General features: G+C 50.6%; 1 protein-coding gene across 2 annotated transcripts; it reads left to right on the forward strand.

Moving 5' to 3' along the window:
- The first annotated feature begins 2,654 nt into the window (after positions 1-2,654).
- Positions 2,655-19,023, forward strand: HRAS (HRas proto-oncogene, GTPase). 2 transcript variants are annotated; one of them, XM_010711156.3, is made up of 7 exons: positions 2,677-2,721; positions 9,152-9,331; positions 9,427-9,580; positions 13,750-13,928; positions 16,026-16,185; positions 16,717-16,841; positions 18,730-19,023. In XM_010711156.3, exons 3-6 carry the CDS (start codon positions 9,470-9,472, stop codon positions 16,834-16,836), a joined length of 570 nt encoding a protein of 189 aa, XP_010709458.1. In that variant the 5' UTR covers positions 2,677-2,721; positions 9,152-9,331; positions 9,427-9,469; the 3' UTR covers positions 16,837-16,841; positions 18,730-19,023. The 2 variants fall into 2 exon arrangements, with proteins under 2 accessions (XP_010709457.1, XP_010709458.1); XM_010711155.2 differs by lacking the exon at positions 9,152-9,331 and having other exon boundaries at positions 2,655-2,721.
- The last annotated feature ends 3,208 nt before the right edge of the window (positions 19,024-22,231 follow it).

Genomic DNA, 22,231 nt, shown 5'->3' on the forward strand with positions numbered 1-22,231 from the left:
GTCCTTCTCTTCTGTTCTTTTTTTTTTTTAAAGTTGTGATTGCCTATGCTGATAATTAACAGTACAGAGAAAGAAAGCATTCTGGTCCTTGTGCATGCAAAATCTGACAGTGCCAGTTAAGATCAGTGCTTTAGCCTTCTTGTTTCTTACTTCATTTTGCTAATGTGAATGACATCACGCCTTGTACCAAGCATGTTATGCTGTGTGCTACAACTTACCTATCTTTTTGTTCAGCAGATTGCCCTCTCCAAGCCTGCTGATTCTGTTCTGGCAGAAACATCCAGCTGTGTGCTCTCAGCTCAGTCTCTGGGCACAAGGCATGTCACTTTTCCTGCTGTTTTTGTGCTCATCCCTCAAAGCCACCTGTTGCCTTTTTCTTCCTGATCGGTTGCTCTGTGTAGAGCAACAAGAAAGCTGAGTCCAAGAGGTAGGGACTTGCAGGGTCTCTGGGGTGTGATGGCCTCAGACAGTGCATTGGAGATGCCAGCTGTGGACCTACTCGTGGCCTCTACTGGGATGAGGTGGAGCCACATCTCTTGTTGGTTTGGTGTCTCACTTTTTTGGGGTTTCTTCCCAACCTTCATGTGCCTTTGGATGCTGGCTGTGAGCCTATTGCTGCAGGTTTCCAAGGAGATTCTGGAAGGAAACCTGCTGCTTCTGCCCATGGTGCCATTCTGGTGTCTGTGAATGATCCTGCTTCTGTCCCCTGCATGATCAACCCCAGCCATTGACAAGAAGCACCGTCTTGTGGCAAAAGCGAGAACTTGGGGTACAGAAATGCACAGCTTCAACCAAAGCTTCCCGTGTGACAGTGACACTTCATTGCTGTGGGTTCCTCACTGCAGAATGGAGTTATTTCCTTGGTCCGCTGCACCGACAGTTCTCAGGGGGTGGGACAGCTGCAAGACCAAACCCTGCTGGAGATGGAGAAGTGTGATCCATCATGTCCATGCCATGATGCCTGCAAGGCATATCATCGAACCACAGAATCATAGAATGGCCCGGGTTGAAGAGGACCACAATGGCCATCTAGTTCCAACCCCCTGCTGTGTGCAGGGTCGCCAGCCACCAGACCAGGCTGCCCAGAGCCACATCCAGCCGGCCTTGAATGCCTCCAGGGATGGGGCATCCACAGCCTCCTTGGGCAACCTGTTCCAGTGCTGGATGGAGACCCTGCATCTCTTTATCTCTCACTCCACAGCCAAAAGAAGGAGAATGCTCCCTTCCCAGCAGGGAGATGTCCTAATCCAAACATAGATCTCATGCCTTAACCTTCAGACCTCTTTGTCTCTCTGTCAAAACGCTGTTGTGCGATAGTTGCTTGGTACTGCATGCACAACACTGGTGGGCTCTGCCTGCCTGCAGCCCCATCCAGTCAGATGGCTGCATGCACAGCTGTCTGAGATCTCTGCTCAGCACCCACCTCGCAGCTCTGTAGTGCAGTGTTATCGCTGCAGAGCGTGGTGGCTGTGTGCTGGGTGGAAGGGGGTTTCTTTAGCTGTCCTATAAATCAGCAGCATGCGCCAGACTCTGCTGCATAATGTCTGATGCATATTCATGCTTGCCAGCAGTGCGGCCGGGACAGCATTGTGTCACTGTGTTAATAGTGTGCCCCAGAGGGAAGGGAAGGAGGAGGGGGGCTCAGCAGCAGCTGCCTGCTTGCTTCCCTTTATCTCCTCCCAGCTGCCCGCTTGGCCCCCCAGCACGCACCCTCACTTGCTTTTCTGTTGCATTTTCCCTGCCTCTTTCTCCCAGATTTGCCAAAGCTGATTTGATTTTGCTGCGGTACCTTCTTTCTTCTCCCAGCTCTGCTGCTAAACAAGGGTATGTGTCTGCAAAAGCTCTGCAAGGGCTAAATGAATGCAGAGGGATGATCGTTATATTTGATCACATAAATTAAGTGGCTTACTAATCAAGGAGACACTCTGGAAATATCTGATTTTGTCTGTTCAGGGTCGCTCGAGCTGTTCCTTTGGGCTCTGTGTTTGAGCTGTGAGAGCAGCTTTTATCGATGTCCCCATGGGAATGGAAAGGCGAGAAGGGAACTTCCTCTTGTTCCCTCATGCCACAGGAGATGATCCCTTTGCTCCCATACATGCAGCAAAGAGGAGACTATTGCAGCTGTGCTGCTCTGCCCTGTCTTAAAAAATGGGGGGAGAAAAGGCCACAATTCTCTAGGAAAGATAGAACTTTGGAGGATGTGATTAGCAGCCTGTGGTATTGTGTGAGAGAAGGCGGGTGAGGATTGAGTGCCTGGTGGAGTCAGGTTGTGCTCTAACAAGAGGGATGGTTTTTTGCTCCTTGGGGAGGAGACCTGTGGGATCCTTGCCAAAGTATGGTGAGGGTTTGGAGCTTCTGTGGGTTCAAGAGGAGGCTGGATGAGCCCTTGGAAAAGAGTTCTCTTGAGGGTTGCTAAACAGACAAGCTGTGCCAGGCCCAGGAAATCCCCTGAGCCAAAAATAATCGGGTGCTGGGTGAGTGGCAGGGGAAGCAGCGCGTGGGTATTGGTAGGGAAGGGTGGGTCGTCAGCCGCACCGAAGCGTGGATGCTGAGCCGTTATTCTTACTCCAGAATAGGCTCAATATAAGAATATTCTCCTTTGCTCAGCCAGGGCACTGTCATTGCTCACTCCTCTGTGTTTCCTCTCCTTCCAGGGGGACTTGAGCCATCCCCAGAGCCGAGGACCCTATTTCTCTGCAGGGCCAGTTAGCCATCCAAAGGGTGAGTGAATCTGGGGGTGTGCGGGCTCCCACTGTCTCCCAGTCCATTCCTTCCTCTCATTTCCTGCTGCTGACCAGCAGGCTCCAGCCCTTCTCACCCGCTCCCTGTCCCACCACCTCCCTGTCTGGAGCGTTCTGCTGCAATATCTCTAGCAAGGTGAGGTGTGTGCTTCATGTACCCACTTTGTTCCTGGAGGCCAAAGCATACTGGTACTCTTCTAATACTATCTTGCTCAAAAACTGGCCTTTTTAAAAGGTTCTTTTCCATGATTTTTTTTTTTAATCGAAAAGTAATAGCAAAACAATTTGTGCAACTTCCCACTTCCAGCTACCTCGTTTCCTTGTCCATTTGCTCTGAAAGTTCATATGCGTTAGGCTTTAAAGCAAGCAGAAAGCTGAACAACCAGACACGTTCTGCTGCAAGTTTTTCTAAAGGATTACAGCTTAGAGGTGTTTCCTGAAACTGGCTTCTTAGTTTTTCCCTGTCAGCATTTGTTTGGGAGGAATGGGGAAGGGTGGGGTGAGAGAGGAGGGGGAATGCAGTTCTTGAGCGTGTGGTACAGTCTGTCTGCATGGAAGTAATGGGGCCAGTGAAGAGTCCTGATGTAAACCTGCACCAAACCTGTGCCAAAACACAGAGTGGCCCCTCCCGGGCAGCAAGCAGGATGCTGTCTGTGACCTCCCCAGGCACACTGAGCTCTACCCTTGGATTTTCAGTGCTGCTGTGTCACAGCCATTCCTGTGGCAGCCGCTCTCTTCCTCTCGTTGTTCCACTGGGTCTGTGCTTTGGAGCATCTCTGCGCCCTCCCTGCGCTTGTGACACAGTTGTGATTTCATTAGGATAATTGGAGAGCAGTTTGGGCTTTCCCACTTGATTTACTCTGCCTCTCCAAACATCTCTGCACATGGAAGCTCAGCTCGGCAGGGGAGCTGTCAGCTCTGACAGCTGAACACAAAGACCCGGCGGGGAACCAACGGCTTTCCCATCCAAAACCTACACACGGAGCTTTTTGTCTCCTGTTAGAATCCTGAATTGGAAGTCACTTGTCTGAATTTAGTTCCTGGCTTTGCCACCGATGATGAGATTGGGCCTGTCCTTTGCATGGCTATGCCAGTCTGTAGGATTAGGAGGATGGCGTTTCAGCACATCAACACCGACCCCTGCTCTAGCAGTGCTCAAGCAGTGACTGGCTTGGTGGTTAGTGGTAAATACCTCCATTTGTCCCTTGCATCACTGCAGCAGCAATCCCCTGCACAGGCAGCAAGGAGCCAGGCTGCTGCTTCAGTGAGATGGGGACACTGGTGGGTGCTGGGAGAGGCTGCGCCCCAGCACTGCCGCTTTCTCTTCACCAGCAAGAAGAGGTTGCATTGAAGCTTCCGCAAATCACCAAGTGGACCAGGCTGCTGTGGAACAGCATGGAGGTGTTTGAGAATCTTGGAGATGAGGCACTGAGGGACATGGTCAGTGGGCACGGTGGAAATGGGCTGAGAGTTGGACCTGAGACCTTACTGGTCTTTTGCAGCCTTAATGATTCTGTGATCCTTTGTAATCCCACCCTGTTATCAGGCAGTAATGATGGAAAGTGAGATCCCACCACAAATTGCAAGCACATTTCATCACCTGACAGCATGCTGGAGACCTGGACGTGAGCAGCCCAAGTGCACTTGGTTTCATCTGCTGCTGAAAATTCCCCCTTGCCAGCGTATGCAGGTGTAATCAGAAATTAAGGAAACCTGTTCTCACGCTCAGACCAAGAACAGAAATGCTGGCTATCAGCTGGTGGCAAGTGCTACCTTCTGCATTGAGCATTCTTTGGGGGATAAGCTGCAGTGCCGTATTACAGATTGGTGATGTTTATAAGCTCCTGAGATAAAAGGCCTGCTAATCTTTCTGTTGAATGTTATCATTTTGATGGCCCATGATAACTAGGACATGATTTCTTCATAGAGAATTGATTCAGAGAGAAAGCTCTTGGACAGCTGGTGTGTTATTGATGTTTATGCAGGTTGTTACCGTTTCTGGTAGCTTAATAAAACCCTTAGGCAGAGTTGTGATTCCCCAATGTTTTTCTTACAAAGTAAGTTGGCAACAAAGTACTTCACTGAACTTGCAGTTCAAGAGGGTCAGGGAGATCTGCAGAGCCAGAGCAGCGTACCACCAGGAGCAGGTGATGTGCTGCTGCTGCTTTTATTATATAAAGCCATCAGGCAGGGTGCAGTGTGAGCAGCTGAAGTGAAAACCAGAGAACAGAAAATTGGCAGCAGTTTTGGTGGGGAAGGCATCATCTCGTTTCCTTTGTCTTCCTGTCTGTTCTGACCTGTGTGACGGTGTACCGGGGCACTGCCTGCTGCCATCTGCCCCTCTCCTGGCAATGCACCGATGGCTGAAGGCACAGAATTGCCTGTGGGATGTTATCAGTGTGATGGTGAGGGAAGAGGAGCAGGGACTTCAGAGGTTCTTTGTGGTCCCTGGTTAGAGGGGTTGTACTGCCAGATGTGTTCTGATGTGAAACACTGCTGGGGGGCATGATGTGGGGACATATCTGTGCCCGCTCAGCTTTGTGCAAAGCTATTTCGTGCATGCTGATGAATGTCTAATGGAGGACATTTGTTGCTTCTCCAAAGCAGGGTCACCGCTTGCAACTGTTGTGACATCTTTGGCATCCCTCTCTCTTTTCATCTGGGGGCCGCATTGTCTGTGCTTCTGAGTATGAAGCCAGCAAGCCGACAGCCAAACACACTGTGTTAGATTTGCAGCCCACTTCTTTGTTAATTTAAAAAGCAGCAAGTAAATGAAAACAAAACACTGTGGATAGGCTGTGATTCATACCAGAGCATCAGCTTGCCAGCCTCATTTTCCTACTGTCTTCTAGGCTGGGCAGGTCACTGAGAACGTCAATGTTTTGACCCTCGAAAGGAAACACGAAGTGTCATTTTAAACTGCTGGAGAAGTTCATTCAGCCCCTTCAGAGGCTGTATTTTGCAACACTGGTGACGGTGTTGCATACAAGCAAATGGAGGAATCTGCGTAGTCACAAGAGTGAGCCAGGAAGGTTTGTTTGTCTTGTCAAAGCAGAGATTCTGAATTGCATTTTGGGTCTAATCATTACTCAGTTCTTGCGGACAGGGCTTTTGGAAGAAAGGACGTGCAGTGTGAGTGCTATTCAAAGATATTTGCAGAGGTGGAACTGATAACTTATGTCATTAAATGGACCCCCTGTTGACAGGTAGAGTGTAATAGTTCACTAATAAACAATATTTCTGAAATCTCCACCATGGTTGGCTTCTGTGGCAGTGCTGTGCAAAAGTCTGTCTCTTTTACTTGTTTACTTGGATGTCCATTTAAGGTATACAACAGAGCAGTGGGATGAAAGGGAGGAAGCAGAGAAAGCTCCTCAAGTGAGATCATATTTGAAGGATGTGAGAGCCTCCTTATCAATGAATACATTGAAAATCCACTTCATATCCCTTTTGCTTGACACCTGACATGATGAGATGTCAGGAGTGGGCCAAGCCTCTTGAGTTCCTCATCTCTGCTTGTGCCAGATGATTTTTCTGGAGATTTCTCTCTGCTGTCCCACCTTTGCAATGAATTCAGCTGTGACCATCAGAGTCAGGTCCTCAGAACCTCTCCTGCTAATACAGCTCCCTTCTTAAGAAGAGGGGCTGTGCAGGACATCAGGTCATTCTCTGCAGAAAAGCAGAGACTTAGGTGGGGCCCGAGGAGCATTCAAGCTTTAGGTCTGAAAGTGCTGTTCAGTCTCTTCACTGGGAGAGCTTGCACCAGGCATCTCAGTCATTGCTCCTGCAGCCAAAGCCTGGGTGCTGCCCGGCACACACAGCACAGGATTTACAGGGCTGTGCCATCTGCCTGCAGCACAGTCTCCATCCCCTCCATACAGGCAGAGATGGGACGTGAGTGCCTGCTGGGAGCCGGGCTGGGGCGAGGCGCTTGCTCTCCCTGCTTCCCCAGTGAGGCTGGCAGATGGTTCTTGTTTCCTGAAGCTGTGTGGCTCCTGCTGCCTGGGAAATCCACAGCGTCGGGGGAGGACTCATGGGCTACTGGGCTGGGAGCAGCTGCGCTGCCAGGCGGAAGCACTCAGCTTTCCTAGACAGCTTTGAATAGGAGCCAGGAGCCCTCTCTCTACGAGAGAAAATCCACGAGGTCAGGAAGTACAGCAGCAGCTCCAGCTCCATGCTAGGGCTGTTGGCCTGGCGCTCAGACCCCAGCCCTCCTCTTCCCAGATGGTGCTTCTGAACAGCTCCCGGTCGTGGCATCCTGCTGAGCTTTTTGTTGGACTGCCTGGCACAACTTTCTGGGGATCCGGCTGCTGGGAACAATGCTGGGCACCGCAGAGGTGGTACATTTGGGTAGGAGGGGAAAACACCAGGGAGAAACCTGGTTAGTCCTGCAGACTGCTGTTCTTGCTTAGCGTGGGACTGGGAAGTTGTGCTTTTGTGTTTTCCTCTGTTATTTTTTGGTCAGTTCTGTTTGGGCTCTATTTCAGCTGCTGAGAAATGCAAACTTGCTTTTCCTTCTCTGCAAATTCTCACATCAGAAAAAAAGCTTTCACAGCAATTGCCAGGCTGCACGTCTCCATCCGGCGCTTCCAGCACTAGTGTGGGCTAACAGATAATGTCTGCTACCATCTCTCATCACTGCCAGCATCCTCTGGGTGCGGTGGGAGTCAGTGAATGCTAAAGCTGCAGAGTTCTTGTATGTAAACTTTGTTTTGTAAGAGGGGCATTTTTGTGTTGCGTGCACGCACTTCAGCTTGCTCAGTGCTGCCTTGACCTCTAACTCATTAGAAAATTTCCCTGCAGATAAGTTGAAACCAGGCACTTTCAGAAGGACAGAACTTCCCACTGCAGTTAAAGATCATGGCAGTTACATCTGCAGTTTCAGTTGTCCCATCCATTTGCACAACACACAAAGAAGGCGGCTGCGACTGTTGGGTGGTGAGCTGACTTTCAGGCTTGCTCTTCACCAAAACTACCTGGGAGCTGCTCCCAGAAAAAAAGGGATTGGAGAACTCTTAAGCTGACAACCTCCCTTGGCTTTTAGAGCCTGACTCTGCTACATGGTGCTGGATGGCTCCTGACAAATCTCTTCCCCGGCCTCAAGAACAGAGATCCATCAGACTTCTCTGGGAAGGCATGGACCTGCAGTATCTCATCATTTGCACCTTATTTTCTCCCTAGCTTCTCTAGGGGCAGACAAGGGCATCGGTGTGGGACCAGAGGTCTCACCTGTTTGTGCTCTGGTCACTCTTTTGCAGCCTTTCCTTGCTTTTCCCCGAGATCCTGAGCGCAGGGAAGGACAAGATCTGAGATAGCAGCTGAGAAAAGGGCTTTGGCAGGCAGCGGCTGTGTCTGACTGCCCCAGCCCTAGTGGGTGATTGAACTGTCTGAGTGGTTTAAGGTTGCAGTCAGATGGGGATTGAAGTCACAAAGTTCTGCCCTACTTTAGATTAGATCTTTGCTTTGTTAGCAAATTCAGTAGCTGCAGACATGGGCTGGATGCCGTGCCCATTGCAGGAACACCGCGTACCAACTGCCTGAACAAAGCTCATCTTCCAGGAGATGCAGCAGCTCCTGCCAGCATTATCACACTGCTAGGCATCATCTGATGTGAAATACTGTGCTCCCAGAGCTCCGAGCTGAGCAAGTGGCCTCTTTCCGAGTGCTTGTGTGCTGCTCAAAAGGCCGTGCCCCTTCCTGGTTATTTGCTTTACCAGCAATATGACTAGAGATGGCCAGGATCCACCCTTCAGCCTTAATGTTTTTCAATGTGCTTTCTTCAAATTGCCCTGCTGGGTTTTGATCTGCTAGGATCCCTCCTCTTCACAGCCTTTCCCAGAGCACTTAAAGCTCTTTGTTTCTCTCTCCATTTGAACTTGCAAGATAGATCTCTTTGTAATGGTTGGTAAGTTCAAGGGGATTTCTGTTCAAGCCTTCAGGGTTTTGTAATAGTCCTCTGGTAAGCTCCACGTTGAAGTTCCTCTTTCTCAGTAGAAGAGGAGCTGAAATTTAAAGGTTTACTTCTCATTTACACAACTTTTTCTTTGGTCTCCTTACCTACAAGGTATCTCTCTTATCTCCCATGCATCGTGTCACACGCAGGATGCATCCAGACTGTCAGCCTGAAGGACTGCAGAGTGTCAGAGTTACACATTGGGCACAGTTTTGTATTCAGTTTGATTGATTTCTTTCGCTGTTTTGAAGTAACCTTTGCTGCTGGTGGAGGGTATTAGGTGAAATAGCTCTGAATACCGCAGTTCTCTGCTGTAATTTTAGAGCAAGCTTCATGGTTTAGGTGAGGTCATCTCACATTTGAGACCCCAGAGAATGGGATTATAGAAGGCAGTGCATTCTGGAGGCATAGCACAGGGCAACAGAGTGAAATAAATATCATTTTCTCCACTTTCCAGGGTAGTCAGTGTACTGGAGGAGGAACATACAAAAAGTCCTCGACCCTTGGGTCATCCCACCATCTCTGTCTCTGATCACATTTTGCAAGAGGGTACATCTGTGAGCTTGGGCTGGGAGGTCAGAGCAGTACTGGAGCAGAATACCTCACAGGAAGAATTTGAAACAGGAGTTTGCTCTAGGTATCAAGTGCATAGATGCCGATCTTTCTGCCTTTCCCAGCCACTGGTTCGTGTTCCTCACTCTCCTAACGTGATGGCTGTATTTCTCCCTGCAGGTGGTGGTGCTCCTGGACGCCCTGAGCTGGGGTCAGCTGGAAGATGACCGAGTACAAGCTGGTAGTAGTGGGAGCTGGAGGCGTTGGGAAGAGCGCTTTGACAATACAGCTCATTCAGAACCATTTTGTTGATGAGTACGACCCCACAATAGAGGTAAGCAGCTCTGTCTAATTGTTTTGCTATTGCTTTTTTGCACTTTGCTGCAAACCTGAAGCGTACTCGGCTTGGACTCAGGACTGAACCTGCTTGGGGATCTTCTTTTGCTTCATAAAGCTGCTCCAAGTTGCTGCATGTGAATTTGGAGGTCGCGGTGTCCGACTTGTGTCTCCTGAGGAAGGACAGTATTGTCTGCTGGAGAGAGATAGCACAGCATGCATGGAAGCAGGCACAGCCTCGAGGGGTCGATGGGCAGCACAGAGCTCCTCCTGTCTGAGGAGGCAGTTGCTTAGAGAGCGGGTAAAGATTTGAGACTGCACAGCCACTTTGTGCCTGTGCTTCCATTTCTCTTCTTGTGCAAAGTAAGGATGCTGACCTCCTGTGCATGATGTTTTGAGATTTACTGATGAAATGGGTTTTATCACGGCTCTGATGACCTCTGTATGTCCTGCATGATGAGATAGGTCAGGAGTCCAAACAGAGGTAAAGACTGCTGAATTTTTTTTTAAGAGGCACTCCCTTGTCTCTGCAAAGCAGGGAGCTCATGGATTTTCTTCAGGCCACCTAACACTTGGTTATGGATTAGCTCTGCAGTAGGAGGACCAGTGCTGTGGTTCTTCCCTAAGGCTTGCAGACCACATGAAATAGCTCTGAGAAAGGAAAACAGGGAGTGCTTTTCTGTGGTTTGCCTCGAGTTCTAGGTCTCTATCCTCCTCTAGAGCATGGTGAGTTCATCCTCCAGCAGGAAACAGAGAAGAGAGATTGTGCTGGCAAGGTCAGTTCTGCAGATCTTCCATTGCGAGGAGTGAGAAATGGATCTCTTGAGACAGCATGGATCTGCCACATCCAGCGCCTACCTGGAGAATCAGCCAAGTGCCTCTGTAACACGATGGGAAGCACAGCAATAACAGCAGAGTAGCACGGCTCTAGGCTGCAGCAAGTGAGCACTTGTTCAAATGCAACAGCTATTGACACAGAAATAAAGGAAAGAAGCTACTTACCTTCAAGAAAGCCTCAGATATATAGGGATCTCCAGCAAGATCCCTCTTGCCTCCACTGCTGACCCTTAAAAGAGGTCTGGGAAGGGGTGGATCCTGGCTCCCCCCCTTCAGATCACTCAGGTACATTGCATACACCTGAGCTCTCCTGGGTTGGCCCTGCCTTCCCACTGGGGCTCCATCACTTGTTCAAGCTATGACTTAGCATTTCCCCTTACAGCCTGTGCTTCTATTGGCTATGCAGAAAAGGTTCAGCGCTCAGAATCCAGTTTTCTACATTACAAACATAAGCAACAAAGATTTTTTTCTCTTTACCTTTTTAAAACATAGTCAATTATCAAGCTGATTTCACTGTTCCGTCACTGCTGGAGTGATGCTAATTACCCACTGCGTGACTTACTCCTCGTTCTGGGAGAGATCTGCATGGTGCTGTGCTCGCATTTTGGCTCCTGGCCGCTCCTGCCCTGCTCTGTGTGAGGAGTAGGTTCCCCTGGGAATGCAGCTTGCAGCTCTGTCACGCCTCTCAGACAATAACCTCCCTGCCTGCAGTCCTGGAGGAGTCTCTACCAGATGTGTATAAATACAGCTGTGGTTACTGCAGTTGTTATTATTATCATAATGCCTAAAAGGTCCCTGCTGGGGTCAGAAATCTATTCTGGTAAGTGTTGTATGTGCAGTCCCCACCCTGAAGAGCTCACCACTTAAATAAACAAGAGAGGCAAGGCTCAGTAGAAAGGCTGAAGTGGTCTTATTATCCTACAGATTGGAAGGAGAAAAGCACTTAAAGGCACATGCTATTACATCATTTGGCAAGGTCACCTAGAGAGTCCATAGCGGAGCCTGGAATTTATTTTAAGGCTCCCGAGTCTCAGTGTCACACCTTGCTTAAGGAGCCAGCTGCCTCCTCCCCCTCTCCTCTCCCATCCTGTGTTCTTCACCTGTAGTCGTGTCAGTCCATTCCGTTCCATTTTGTGTCCCTCCTGCCTCCTCCTGCTGCAGATTTGCAGACCTGGAACCCCCCCACCTCCAGAGGTGGCTGGGACGTGACCGGCTCTGCCTTCCTGTGCAGCTTCTGCTCAGCGAGAGCTGCACCCCCATCTCCTGGGGTGGGATGGCTGTTTGGGTGGCTCTGCTACTTTCTTAGAGAGCTGTGCCAAATGGCTGTGGGTAGAAGAGCTGCTAGTGGAGGGGCACCTCCCTGGGAGCCATCAGTGCTGGGTTTTGGGGAGCGGTGGGAGAGGTGGGAAAGTCCCTCTGCTACTTCAGACCTGGGGTGGGCAGGTGAAGCTGTGACCCAGTGATGTGCTGGGATTCAGCCTCTCTTGTGTGCCTCCAGCTGTACGTACCCTGCAGGGAATTTATCCATGTAAACATGCCACGGGAATGTAAACCTTGCGTAGTGTTTCACAGCGTGCCCTGCCCACTCATGCTGTGCTGGGGACATGTGGCTCTTTCATGTTGCTCACACTGCTGTGAGGGGACTGCAGCTCCAAGCTGGTACCCAACTGTGCTCTTCCCTTCCTCTTCCCTCCCCTCTCCTCCCCTCCCTTCCCATCCCCTCCCCTCTCCATCACTGCAAGCATCCAACTGTGCACACAGGGCCCTAAATAGGAGTAGTATGCATAAAAGAAGAGGGGGGATAGGAGAAGCAGAGGGCAGGGCTGGACTGCAGGGGAAGGAGGTGTTGCGAATGGGATGCGGGAAGGAGGCATGCAGACCCAGATGAAGTGAGGTGGCTGCAGGGAAGGCTGTGGGGACACAGAGGATATGCCTGCATGGCCTCCTGCTGTAATGGTGTAGCACTGATGTCCTGGCTGTCCCCTGCTCCCACAGGCAGCCCCAGTGTCCTGTCTCAATGACTGCAATCCCTGGCTCGCATTTTAACACTGTGCCCATTCAAATCAATCTGCTGGAAAAGAATCTGCGGGATTTCCAGCCCAGCAAGGGGAGTGGGATGCCAGCATCCTCAGGACAGTGTGGGGTCACTTTTCTACGTGTGCTGTCTGGCTGTGAGACCTCCTGTAAGCGGGAACTTGGCAATTACACTTGAATGTGTGCACAGGGACACTCGTCCTCTGGATGTAAGCCGGGTTGTAGGGAGGAGAGGGGATGTGTGTAGCAGACAGACACGCACGGTCTGCCCTCTGCAGCACTGCCCTGCACTAGGGAAGTGGCTGCAAGTGGTGGTGGAGGGAACACTTAATTACAGACAGGTTAATGAGAATTGTGTGGCGTGCTGCCCAATCCCAGAGCTGCTAGGGCTTTCTGTGTAGATAGAAGCACGGTGGCAAAGGATGGGCTAATTGCCTGCTGTGAAGGTCAGAGTGGAGTAGATCCCATCTTGGCTGATCTCAGGGTGCTCTTTGCAAGGAGGAGAAAGGCTTTAATGAGTCCCAGAGGCTGGTGTTTGTGTGGCAATGAGCAAAGGGCAGAATCCATGCTCTCTTCCTGCACTGCTGCCAGTCTTTTAGTGACCTTGCCGTGTCTGTTGTCATCTTCGGGGCTATTTGTTAGGGGCAAAGTCATCTGATAACATTGTCACTGCTCTGTCACATCACACCTGTGCATTTTTCACACCTTTGGTTTCGGCTTCATCCTCTGGCTGGGAGTTGGAGTCACCACATTGTACCTGATGTATGGCTGCTGGGAGCTGCGTTTGGGAGACCTTTGGGGGAGAGCTTGGGAAAGCACTCTCGGTGCTTTCTGGGCCTCCTCGCATGTGTGATAAGTTGTAATCATCTCACCGCAGAGAAGAGCACAGCTTCAAAGACCTGCCATGGTGCTCCTCACCCTTCCCAGAGCCCCTCTGGGCACAGACTGGCTGTGGGAAACACCCTCCTTGCAGCCTGCTTTGTTTTTTTCGTGTTCAAACGACAACAAGAGGTTCACCATCACGCCCAGTTTGCCCCCTCTCTGGTTTCGACTGCCCCCAGTGCCCACTCCATGTCAAGGATGCTGCAATTCCAGGTGGTGTTAAGCCTGGAACCCCAGAGATCACACTCGTGGCTGCCAGCAGCCACTCTTCCAGCCCCTCAGAATGAGATGCAGTGCCCGGAGCTGTAGGACCAGGTGCCAGAAGCCCTCCCAGCACCCAGCAGCACTGCTTGCATGTAGCAGGATTGCCCTCCATGAGGCCTCCTGGCTGACCTTCTCTCTATCCCTTGGCAGGATTCCTACAGAAAGCAAGTCGTCATCGATGGAGAGACCTGTTTGCTGGACATCCTGGATACGGCAGGACAAGAGGAGTACAGTGCCATGCGAGACCAGTACATGAGAACGGGGGAAGGATTCCTGTGCGTCTTTGCCATTAACAACACCAAGTCCTTTGAGGACATCCACCAGTACAGGTGAGCATCTCTGCTGCTCCCACCCTGCCTTTCCTCTTCGATCAGTGCTGCCCGCACAGACAATTAGTGTGAGCAGCTGCCCCCCAGGGAAGAGGCCCAGCAGACGACTGATGTCAGTGACTCCGATAAAACCCATCCAAAGGGATTGCTTGTGGCCCCCGGGGACTCGGTAATGTAATGTTTAAGTGTTTATGGTGACTAAAGGGAGAGAGGATCTCTTACGACCTCCTCCCTTCCCTCTCTAATTAATGGAATTGCTTTGCTACTGAAATTGATCTCAGCAACTTCTGCTGTGCAAAGGATGCATGGGATGGCTCGCAGGCATCAACCTGCCTGCTTTGAGGAGCTATATGAAAACGTGCCTCTGGGCTACTGCTTCCTCTGCCTTCTGAGGGACTGCGTGCCCCATCAGTAGAGCTTGCCAGCGACTCCACCAGCACGTGGAATCCCATTTCACCCCACCGATCACCCCAAGCCCTGCCCAGATTGCAGCAGCCCCCGCTATTCCAGTCCTGCCTTGACAGATGCCTGGAGCCAGCCCGAGGGGCTGAGAGCAGTGTAGGAAATGACTCAGTGCAGCTTCCGCCCGTGCCTGCTTCCCTGCCACCTGAGCCAGCCCTGCCCGGTGCCTGGAGCTGAATGGCAGAGGTGGGGAACAGGGATCTCATCCGGAGGTTGACAGGCAGCAGTGGTGCTGCAAGCACAGCTCCCAAGGCATCCTGCAGCTCCCAGCACAGACACAGCCCTGCCTTACTCAGAGCTGACAGGCGTGTTCGGCACGGAAACTGCGTGCGTTGGGCTAATTTGGCTTGTTTGAGCTGAACTGTAGGACAAAGGATGGGATTTTCCTGAAGCACCTGAGGGATTTACTAGCATCCATCCCACTGCCTTGTGCTGGGGCTGGTGCCTGTGAATCACTCAGAAAATGGCTCGATTTCAAGCCCCGGTTTTAATCATGATGTAAATCAGCAGCTTTAATCTCATTCCACATGTGCTCTTTGCATTTGCACTTTTAGAATAATTTTCCCCAGAGAAACACTCACTCTCACTGGTTCGGGGCCATTAGGAGGTATCTCTTTTCAGCTAAGTGTAGCAGCACTAAATTTAGTGCTGGGGTCTGCTGGTCAGGATGTTACATCGAACATCTAAGTGGCTTTATGGCATATCCAACATATATTCAGACCTCATTTCTAGCTTCTACTGTATTAAAAAAAGATGATTGTGGGATTTTTGTTGTTGTTTTTTTTGACTCTGCGATGCATGTCCAGCTGCTTTGGGATGGAAATTTGAATTCAAGTAAAACGTAGATAATATCATCCTAAAAAAAAAAAGAAAGAAAGAAAGAAAGAAAAAGTGCTTAGTTTGGTTAAATAAAACCACATTAATTGTTCTGGTTACATAAGCAAAAAAAGCTGTTCTATGTCCTAAGTTAAGTGATGTATTAAACAAAGGAAGTTATTATCTGTCGTGGGGGAACAGAGTGCATGGTTTGCGGTCGTAATGGCCTTAAGATTATAGAAGCATTAGATCTCATCCTCGCCCACCTCCTTCCAAATCAGAGGTTGGAATGGAGAACTGTTACTACTTCTTTGGTTCCCAGTTGGTTTCTCAACTTTGAGTGAACTGAACTGAGCTGAAACGAAGCAAATATTGTCTGTGCATCTGCAGGAAAGGCTGCAGCTGCCAAACTCTGCTCTGTCAGCTCAGCAGACTCTGCTTGCAGGTGTTTTCCTGGTGACTTTCACCCACTCAGACCTCACTTGGTCTAAAGTGTTTGCAGTACACAGGTAGCTGCTGGAGTGTTCTGCTTTGTTTGACTTGGGCCATACTAGGAGGTTGTCTTCGTGCAGACTGCCGTAACTGCAAGCTGAATTTAGCAAACAGCTGCATTTAAAAGGCAGAAATATGTTTAGTTTTCTTCTCCAAAGGTGCCCTAGCTATTGAGAGTTCACTTGCTTACGTGTCGTGGTTGCACACATGCTACTGGAAGCCCTGCACTGGGTGTGTTGTAGCACAGCAGCTCCTGGTGAAGAAGCAACCTTCCCTCGCGTGCTGGTGCCCTTCCTTCCTTCACTTTGGCATCTCATCTTTTGGCAGGGAGCAGATCAAGAGGGTGAAAGACTCAGATGATGTTCCCATGGTGCTGGTGGGAAATAAATGTGACCTGCCAGCACGGACAGTGGAGACTCGGCAAGCGCAGGACCTGGCCCGGAGTTATGGGATCCCCTACATAGAAACGTCAGCCAAAACCAGACAGGTAGGAGGAGAGACATTAGGGCTTTAGGGCCTGGGAGTGGGGAATGTTGTCCAGACTCAGGATGGGGGAAGCTTGATGAGCCACGGCCTCCCTGATGGACAGAGGCGGGACTGCCGTGCTGACTGTGCTGGGCTGCCAGGCGAGCAGTTCTCCAGCTGCTCATTACCCAGCGTGCTGTAAGTCTCTCTGACAGCTTCGGCATGGCAGCAAGCTGGGAAGGGAGCATGAATTAGAGCACGCCAGCACAGGCACTGATTTACCACTGTCAGGATGCTGGGAATGAAGCTGCCAGAAAGCCCAGCTTCAAGCCGACTGCAGCCTCGTCTTGCATGCAGACTGTGATTGATGGCCTGAGTTCAGTTATGGCACTGGGAGATAAATCCAGGTGGCACAATCCCCAGCCCAGCCCCAGGCTGCTGTTGGTCCATGCTGCCTGGAGGCAGTGCTGGGGCTTCTCACTGGTGGGTAGAACCATCACTTCTCCTCACTGCCCTGCCCTGCTTGGAGCAAAGCGCTGTGTGTTTCTTGCAGGGCGTTGAAGATGCCTTCTATACCTTAGTGCGGGAGATCCGTCAGCATAAACTGCGCAAGCTGAACCCACCAGATGAGAGTGGCCCTGGCTGCATGAACTGTAAATGCGTGATATCGTGACTGTGGTGAGTTTTGGGAGCAGGAGATGGGGTGTACAGAAAGCAGGGTGGGGGTGCTCGTCTGCAAACACGCATCAGAAACAACTTCAACGATGGTTATTTCTTAATTAAAATGTTGACTGAAATAGCATCTTCTGTCAAAACAGAAGGTAAGTCAGGTTTTCCCACTTTCCTGAGGAAATGTGTGGGAGGAAGGGATTTTTTTTATTTTTTCCCCTCATTCAGCGGAACAAAATCGTGCAGAGCGCTGAAAGAAATGCGTGTTTTGTCATGCCGTCCCCAGGGAAGCTCCTTCCCGTGCTGGAGAGGAGTGATGCTGGTGCTCCAGGTGTGCAGCTCACCACGTGCACCAGCCTGGCCTGAGAGCAGCTCAGAGGAAGAGCTGTGAGCACATTGCCTCCTACTGCGCTGCATCAGCTGTGCTGTCCTACAGCTCCAGAGCAGATACATGTGACTCTGAAAGCCCTCTGTTCAACAGAAGAGTTTTCCTGTTAGATACATCCCCCAGGATATTTGAAACTGATGCAATGTTGAGAATTAGACATCAGGAGCTGTTTTGCTTTTGTAAATTGTGCGGGTTGGAACCAAAAAGTGTTTTGCAGATTGCCTGCGTTCACTTGCCTATTATTCTTTTCCTTCTTTTTAAAATGTTTTTTTTATTTTTAATGATGTATGTATTCAAGTCATGGCAATCCTGCTGGATAGCAGGGAGGGAGAGCTGCCTGTTGGTTAGCCTGGGTTGGGTGGCCATGGGCCAGAAGGCCTATGTGGTTGGCTTCCACATTTAAGGGGATGTCTGTCTGCACAGTCAATCCTTTGGAAAGGAGGAGATGGGCAGCCAGGGCTGAGTGCTCCAGGGCCATGTATAAGGAACACCTGAAGGCTGTGTCCTAGAGACAGGGACTGTGAGAAAAGCCTGCATGGCCATTGCCCTTGGAGTGATACCATTTGGGGAGTATCCCAAATGTCCCTGACTGGCTTTTTGTCCCTTCACACAACTGCTGGAGTCCTAACGTGACAGCCTGTGTCCCACAGACTGTGAGCATCCCACTGAGCAAGGAGGTGGGCAGCTGTTTTTCCTTCACTCCTTTTGGAGGCAAAAAGCCATGAGCGTAGCAGAGTTCTTTTCAAAACAAGCGGCACTGGCAGTGTTTGCTTCCTATGGGCTGAGCACTCCACCCCTATGCTCCCCCAGGCCGGCCAGCTGGGGGCTGCAAGGCTGCGGTGTGCCTAGCATGCTTATCGCTGCAGAGGGAGGCTTCCAGATGTTCAGAACATCCAGATGTTCCGTGGCGTTTCCTCCGGATGGGGATGTGAGCATGGGGCTCGTTTCCTGCTCTGGCTCACAGCTGACAGTGTGTGGGGACACACGGGCTGGGCTGAGTCCCCATGCAAGGACTGCCAGGAGCCGGTCCCCATCACCACGAGGGTGGCCAGCACCAGCATCCTCTTCGAAAGAGAGGCTGGTCATAGGAAGGAGGGGCTTGTTCTCTGCTAATAGAGTGAGTTGCCCATGTCTTTTTCTGCTGCCTGGCTGTGGGTGATTCCTAGGGGGGCAGAGGAGGAGATGTAAATACACACAGAGACGCACTGGCATCCTAAGATGCTTCTATGAATTGCACAGTCTGTAGCAGATCCCCCCACGTGGGCAGGAGAGAAGGTTTGAGACCAGAAGGTTTGCATTTTGCTGCTGGGGCTCCTGCCATACAGTAACGTACAGCCCTTTCCTTAGGGCAGTGCAGCCCCAAGAGGTGACTCTAGCAAACAGGCAATGCCAGAAAGTAGAAAGCAGATAGCAAATGCAGGGTTGTCCCAAAGCGTGAGGGCTGGCAGCTGGCAGCAACTGGTTCTGAGAGCAAGTGGGTGCTAACAGGTCTTCTCCCTCTTATTTCAGCTGACTGGACCCTGACTTGGAGAGGTGTCCGCTGTGCAGAGCACAAGGAAAGAGGTGATGCGAAGGAAGAAACAAATGGATTCAGGGGAGGAGTGGAGGGGGAGGGAGAGAGGAGGAAGAGGACGGGAGGAGTGCCAGCCCCTCCAAGGACTATCTCGCACTTCACCCAGGCCGGCAGCAGACGACTTTTGGTTCTTTCCCCATCCCCTCCTCCTTTGGCCTCCTCCCACCCCGGCAACTGTACAAAGCTACAGATTGAATCACAGTAAATTATTATTTGATGGTCTCGACAAACCGTTTTGATGGCTGTGTCCAGAGCTTGCTGCCAACAGTGGCTCTGGGAGGATCACAGGGAACAGGAGAGCGGGGAGGGGAGATTCTTGGGTTTCATCTCTGGGTGAACCACCACTGTGCTGCAGACCATAAAGGCAACAGAGTGATTTCAACATGGGTGCGAGGCAAACCTCTGTGAAGCAGCTGTAAGCCCACGTTGTTTCCTGGAGCCGAGTGCTGTTTGAAGAGGTCTTGAGGTGGTTAAAAGCCATCTGTGGGCCTCTGTGGGAAGAATCCTGTGCAGGTATCCCCAGGCAGTGCCAATGAACAGTCAGAGATGAAACGGAGGTGGGTGCTGTGCCATGCAGATTGGCGGCCAATGGGCTGCAGGGTGCCAAAGGCAGCAGTTGTGATTGCATAAGGCCTCGCTTATTTTCACATCCAAGGATTTGTCCTTTAGGTAAAAAGTTCTGCTGCACACTGTTGTTGTCACACGCGCTTGCTTAATTAGCACCGAAACCCACTACTGGCCCCCAAGTTTTGGTTGAGTAGCAGAGTGCAACCAGCCTGAGCCTGTCCTCAGCAGTGCCCTGGGCACTTTGCCTTCGCCCCAGACCGTGTGGGATTGTTACAAGCTCAGATGTGATGCCTTGAAGCACCAGGGAGGAGCTGAGAGCTGCGTTTAGAACTGGTGCCAGTTGGGTGCTTCCTGGGTTTTTCTGCCCTGAGCGGCACTTCAAGCAGGGTAGGAGCAGAGGATGGTTTCTTGTTCTACCCAGCTTTGTATGGTAGTGCAGGGTTTGGAAAAGGCAGCAGTAGTTGGCCAATGCACTTTGCTTGGCTGCTTTCAGCCTTGCCCAGCAGCAGGCAGCTGTCTTTCTGGCACCAATTCCAAAGCGCTCATGCGTTTTGGAGGCAGAATCCACTCTTCTTCCCTGCAGCACCTTGCTGACACTAACACCTGCTTAGTGTAAACACCTTGGGCTGCTCGTGGCTGTCAGCAGGGTAGAATCGGTCACCAAACCTGTCATTTGGAGGCTGGTGCATGGGCCTCCCTGTGGGCATGCCTGCCATCAGCCATTGTGAGCACATCTGTGCAAGGAGCCAGTGGCATTTCTCCAGCACAGACCATGCTGTTGTGCAGGCTGATGGGACTTGTGCCTGCGCTAGCAGACCCCAGGGAGAGCACCAGAGGAGAGAGGTGATCTGGGTGGTAGAAAACCATCCTGCATGGACTAGCCCAGGCCTGAAGAGGCGTAAGTGGTCAAGGAGGCAGAGGCTGGGAGCGGCAGGGGCAGAGCATGAGTAACGTCCCTCATTTAGCAAAATGGATACAGGAACCCTTCTGCTCTGCAGTACAGAGCCATGGCCCGCTGGCAGCATCCCTGTAAGCTGCCTCTCACCCCACTGCCTGTGCTCTGCTGTGTTGTGCAGTGATAGAAACAAAGAACTAATGCTGCTTGGCATCGATCTTTGCTTTCGGCCTGGGCAAGAACTGACTTGCTTTCCAGACTGTCTGGTACAAAGTGCCGTGTCAGCAGGTTCTTGCACACAAGCCACAGTTGCAAGGGATGTGCTAGAGCAGTAGCAGCCAGAACACAAAATCCTTCAGCAGTTTGGCTGGGAGCAAGGAGCCACAGTATGAGCACGTCCTTTTCAGAGAGGTTTCTGCATCCCTTAGACTCAAGTTTTCTTGCCCAAAAAGGCTCTGGATCTGAGCAATACACTTGTTACCTGAGTTTGCTCAAGTGTCTTCTAGTTGCAAAGCAAAATTCTATGCTGGAAGTTGGAGATGATAGGTTGGGAGCAAATGGAGGTGCTAAAAGCTTGACACAGCAGCCTTTCCCCTCAAATCATGCATTGTGAGATTGCTGCTTAATGCAGTAGCATGTCTTTGTTCCAGGACATTGGCTTTAACCTGAGGAAGGCCAGTCTCAGAGCAATCACGGCAGCTTTACAGTGTGGCAATGAGATTAAGGTAGGCAAAAAAGCCAGGCCCAACTGCTTCTCTCAGTTGGAGCTGTTGCTTTGGACTTGGTATTTTGACTTGCTGACTTGGTGCTTGTGGTCTGAATGCAGGAGAGCATCTTGCTGGTCACGACAGGCAGAGCAGCTATAAGAGGATGTTAGTATTCACAAGTTTGCATATTGAAGTATGAGTTGAATACTGTCCATTCAGTAGCTGAATTTCTTGAGTCTGAAAGTGGTATCAGGGTGACACAGTTCCGTTACAGTGACTGTAAGGCTGTAGAAGGAAGTACTACGGTTGATGTAGGAATTTCCTTGTAGGCACTGTACATTCTGGACCATAAGATGTGGTTTTGAGATATTCCAATAACTCATTTTCCCTTATGGCAAGGAGTTTGTTGCCCCTCTCTGTTCTGATGCTGTGGCATGAGCTTAGGTGAGTGGAACAGGCACAGTTCTCTGAAGAGCTGCTCATTATATAGCCAGAAGGTGTCTTAAGTATTCAGAAAGTGCATTTTGCTATGGTTGGGCACACCTGCTCCCATTTGGCTGCCAAGATCTCTTTAGCTGGCTATGGCAAGGCTGGACTACACCTGGTGCTGTGATGTGCACCTTGGGCAAGTACAAACAGTGTGACCAAGAAGGTTTCAGGCAACATCACACCAGTTACCTGCTGAGGTTGCATCTCCTGTGCTGGAAGAGGGCCTTCTTTGAAGCTTTAGTTCTGTTCTGCTCAGGTTCAGCTCTCTCAGAATGCACAAATAAACTTTTCTCTCCTGCACCATTCAAGAATCTCACACCCTATTAGAGAGAGATGAGAGTTCAGAGAGATCACAGCTGAGTCAACTGATGCAATTGCTTACAAGCACTTAAAGATGCTGATGGAGTGCTGAAACAAGTTTCATGCCTTTTTTGGTCTGATAGCTGCAACAGAAGCACTTTTCTAAGCCAACAAGAGATGGTAACTTCAAAATGGAGGACTTCCTGGTGTTTGCTGAAGGTTCTGACATTGTCTGAGTTGAGCTGAGTTTGCAGAAGCTGCCATGGGAACTGGACGGTGTTTAAGGCCCCTTCCAATCCAAACCATCCTATGGCTCCATGATTCCGTGATTATATGTCTATGAATGCAATGGGATAAGCACGACAGTGCTTGACTTCTGAGTAATTGTGTGAGCCAGAAGATGCTGGCAAGAGGTGCACAAGGTACTGGTGCCAGCACCAGGGCAGTGCCACCACTCTGCTGTGGTCAGGAAGGTACAAT

Source organism: Meleagris gallopavo, chromosome 5 (genome assembly GCF_000146605.3).
Source record: "Meleagris gallopavo isolate NT-WF06-2002-E0010 breed Aviagen turkey brand Nicholas breeding stock chromosome 5, Turkey_5.1, whole genome shotgun sequence".
NCBI classification, from domain to species: domain Eukaryota; kingdom Metazoa; phylum Chordata; class Aves; order Galliformes; family Phasianidae; genus Meleagris; species Meleagris gallopavo.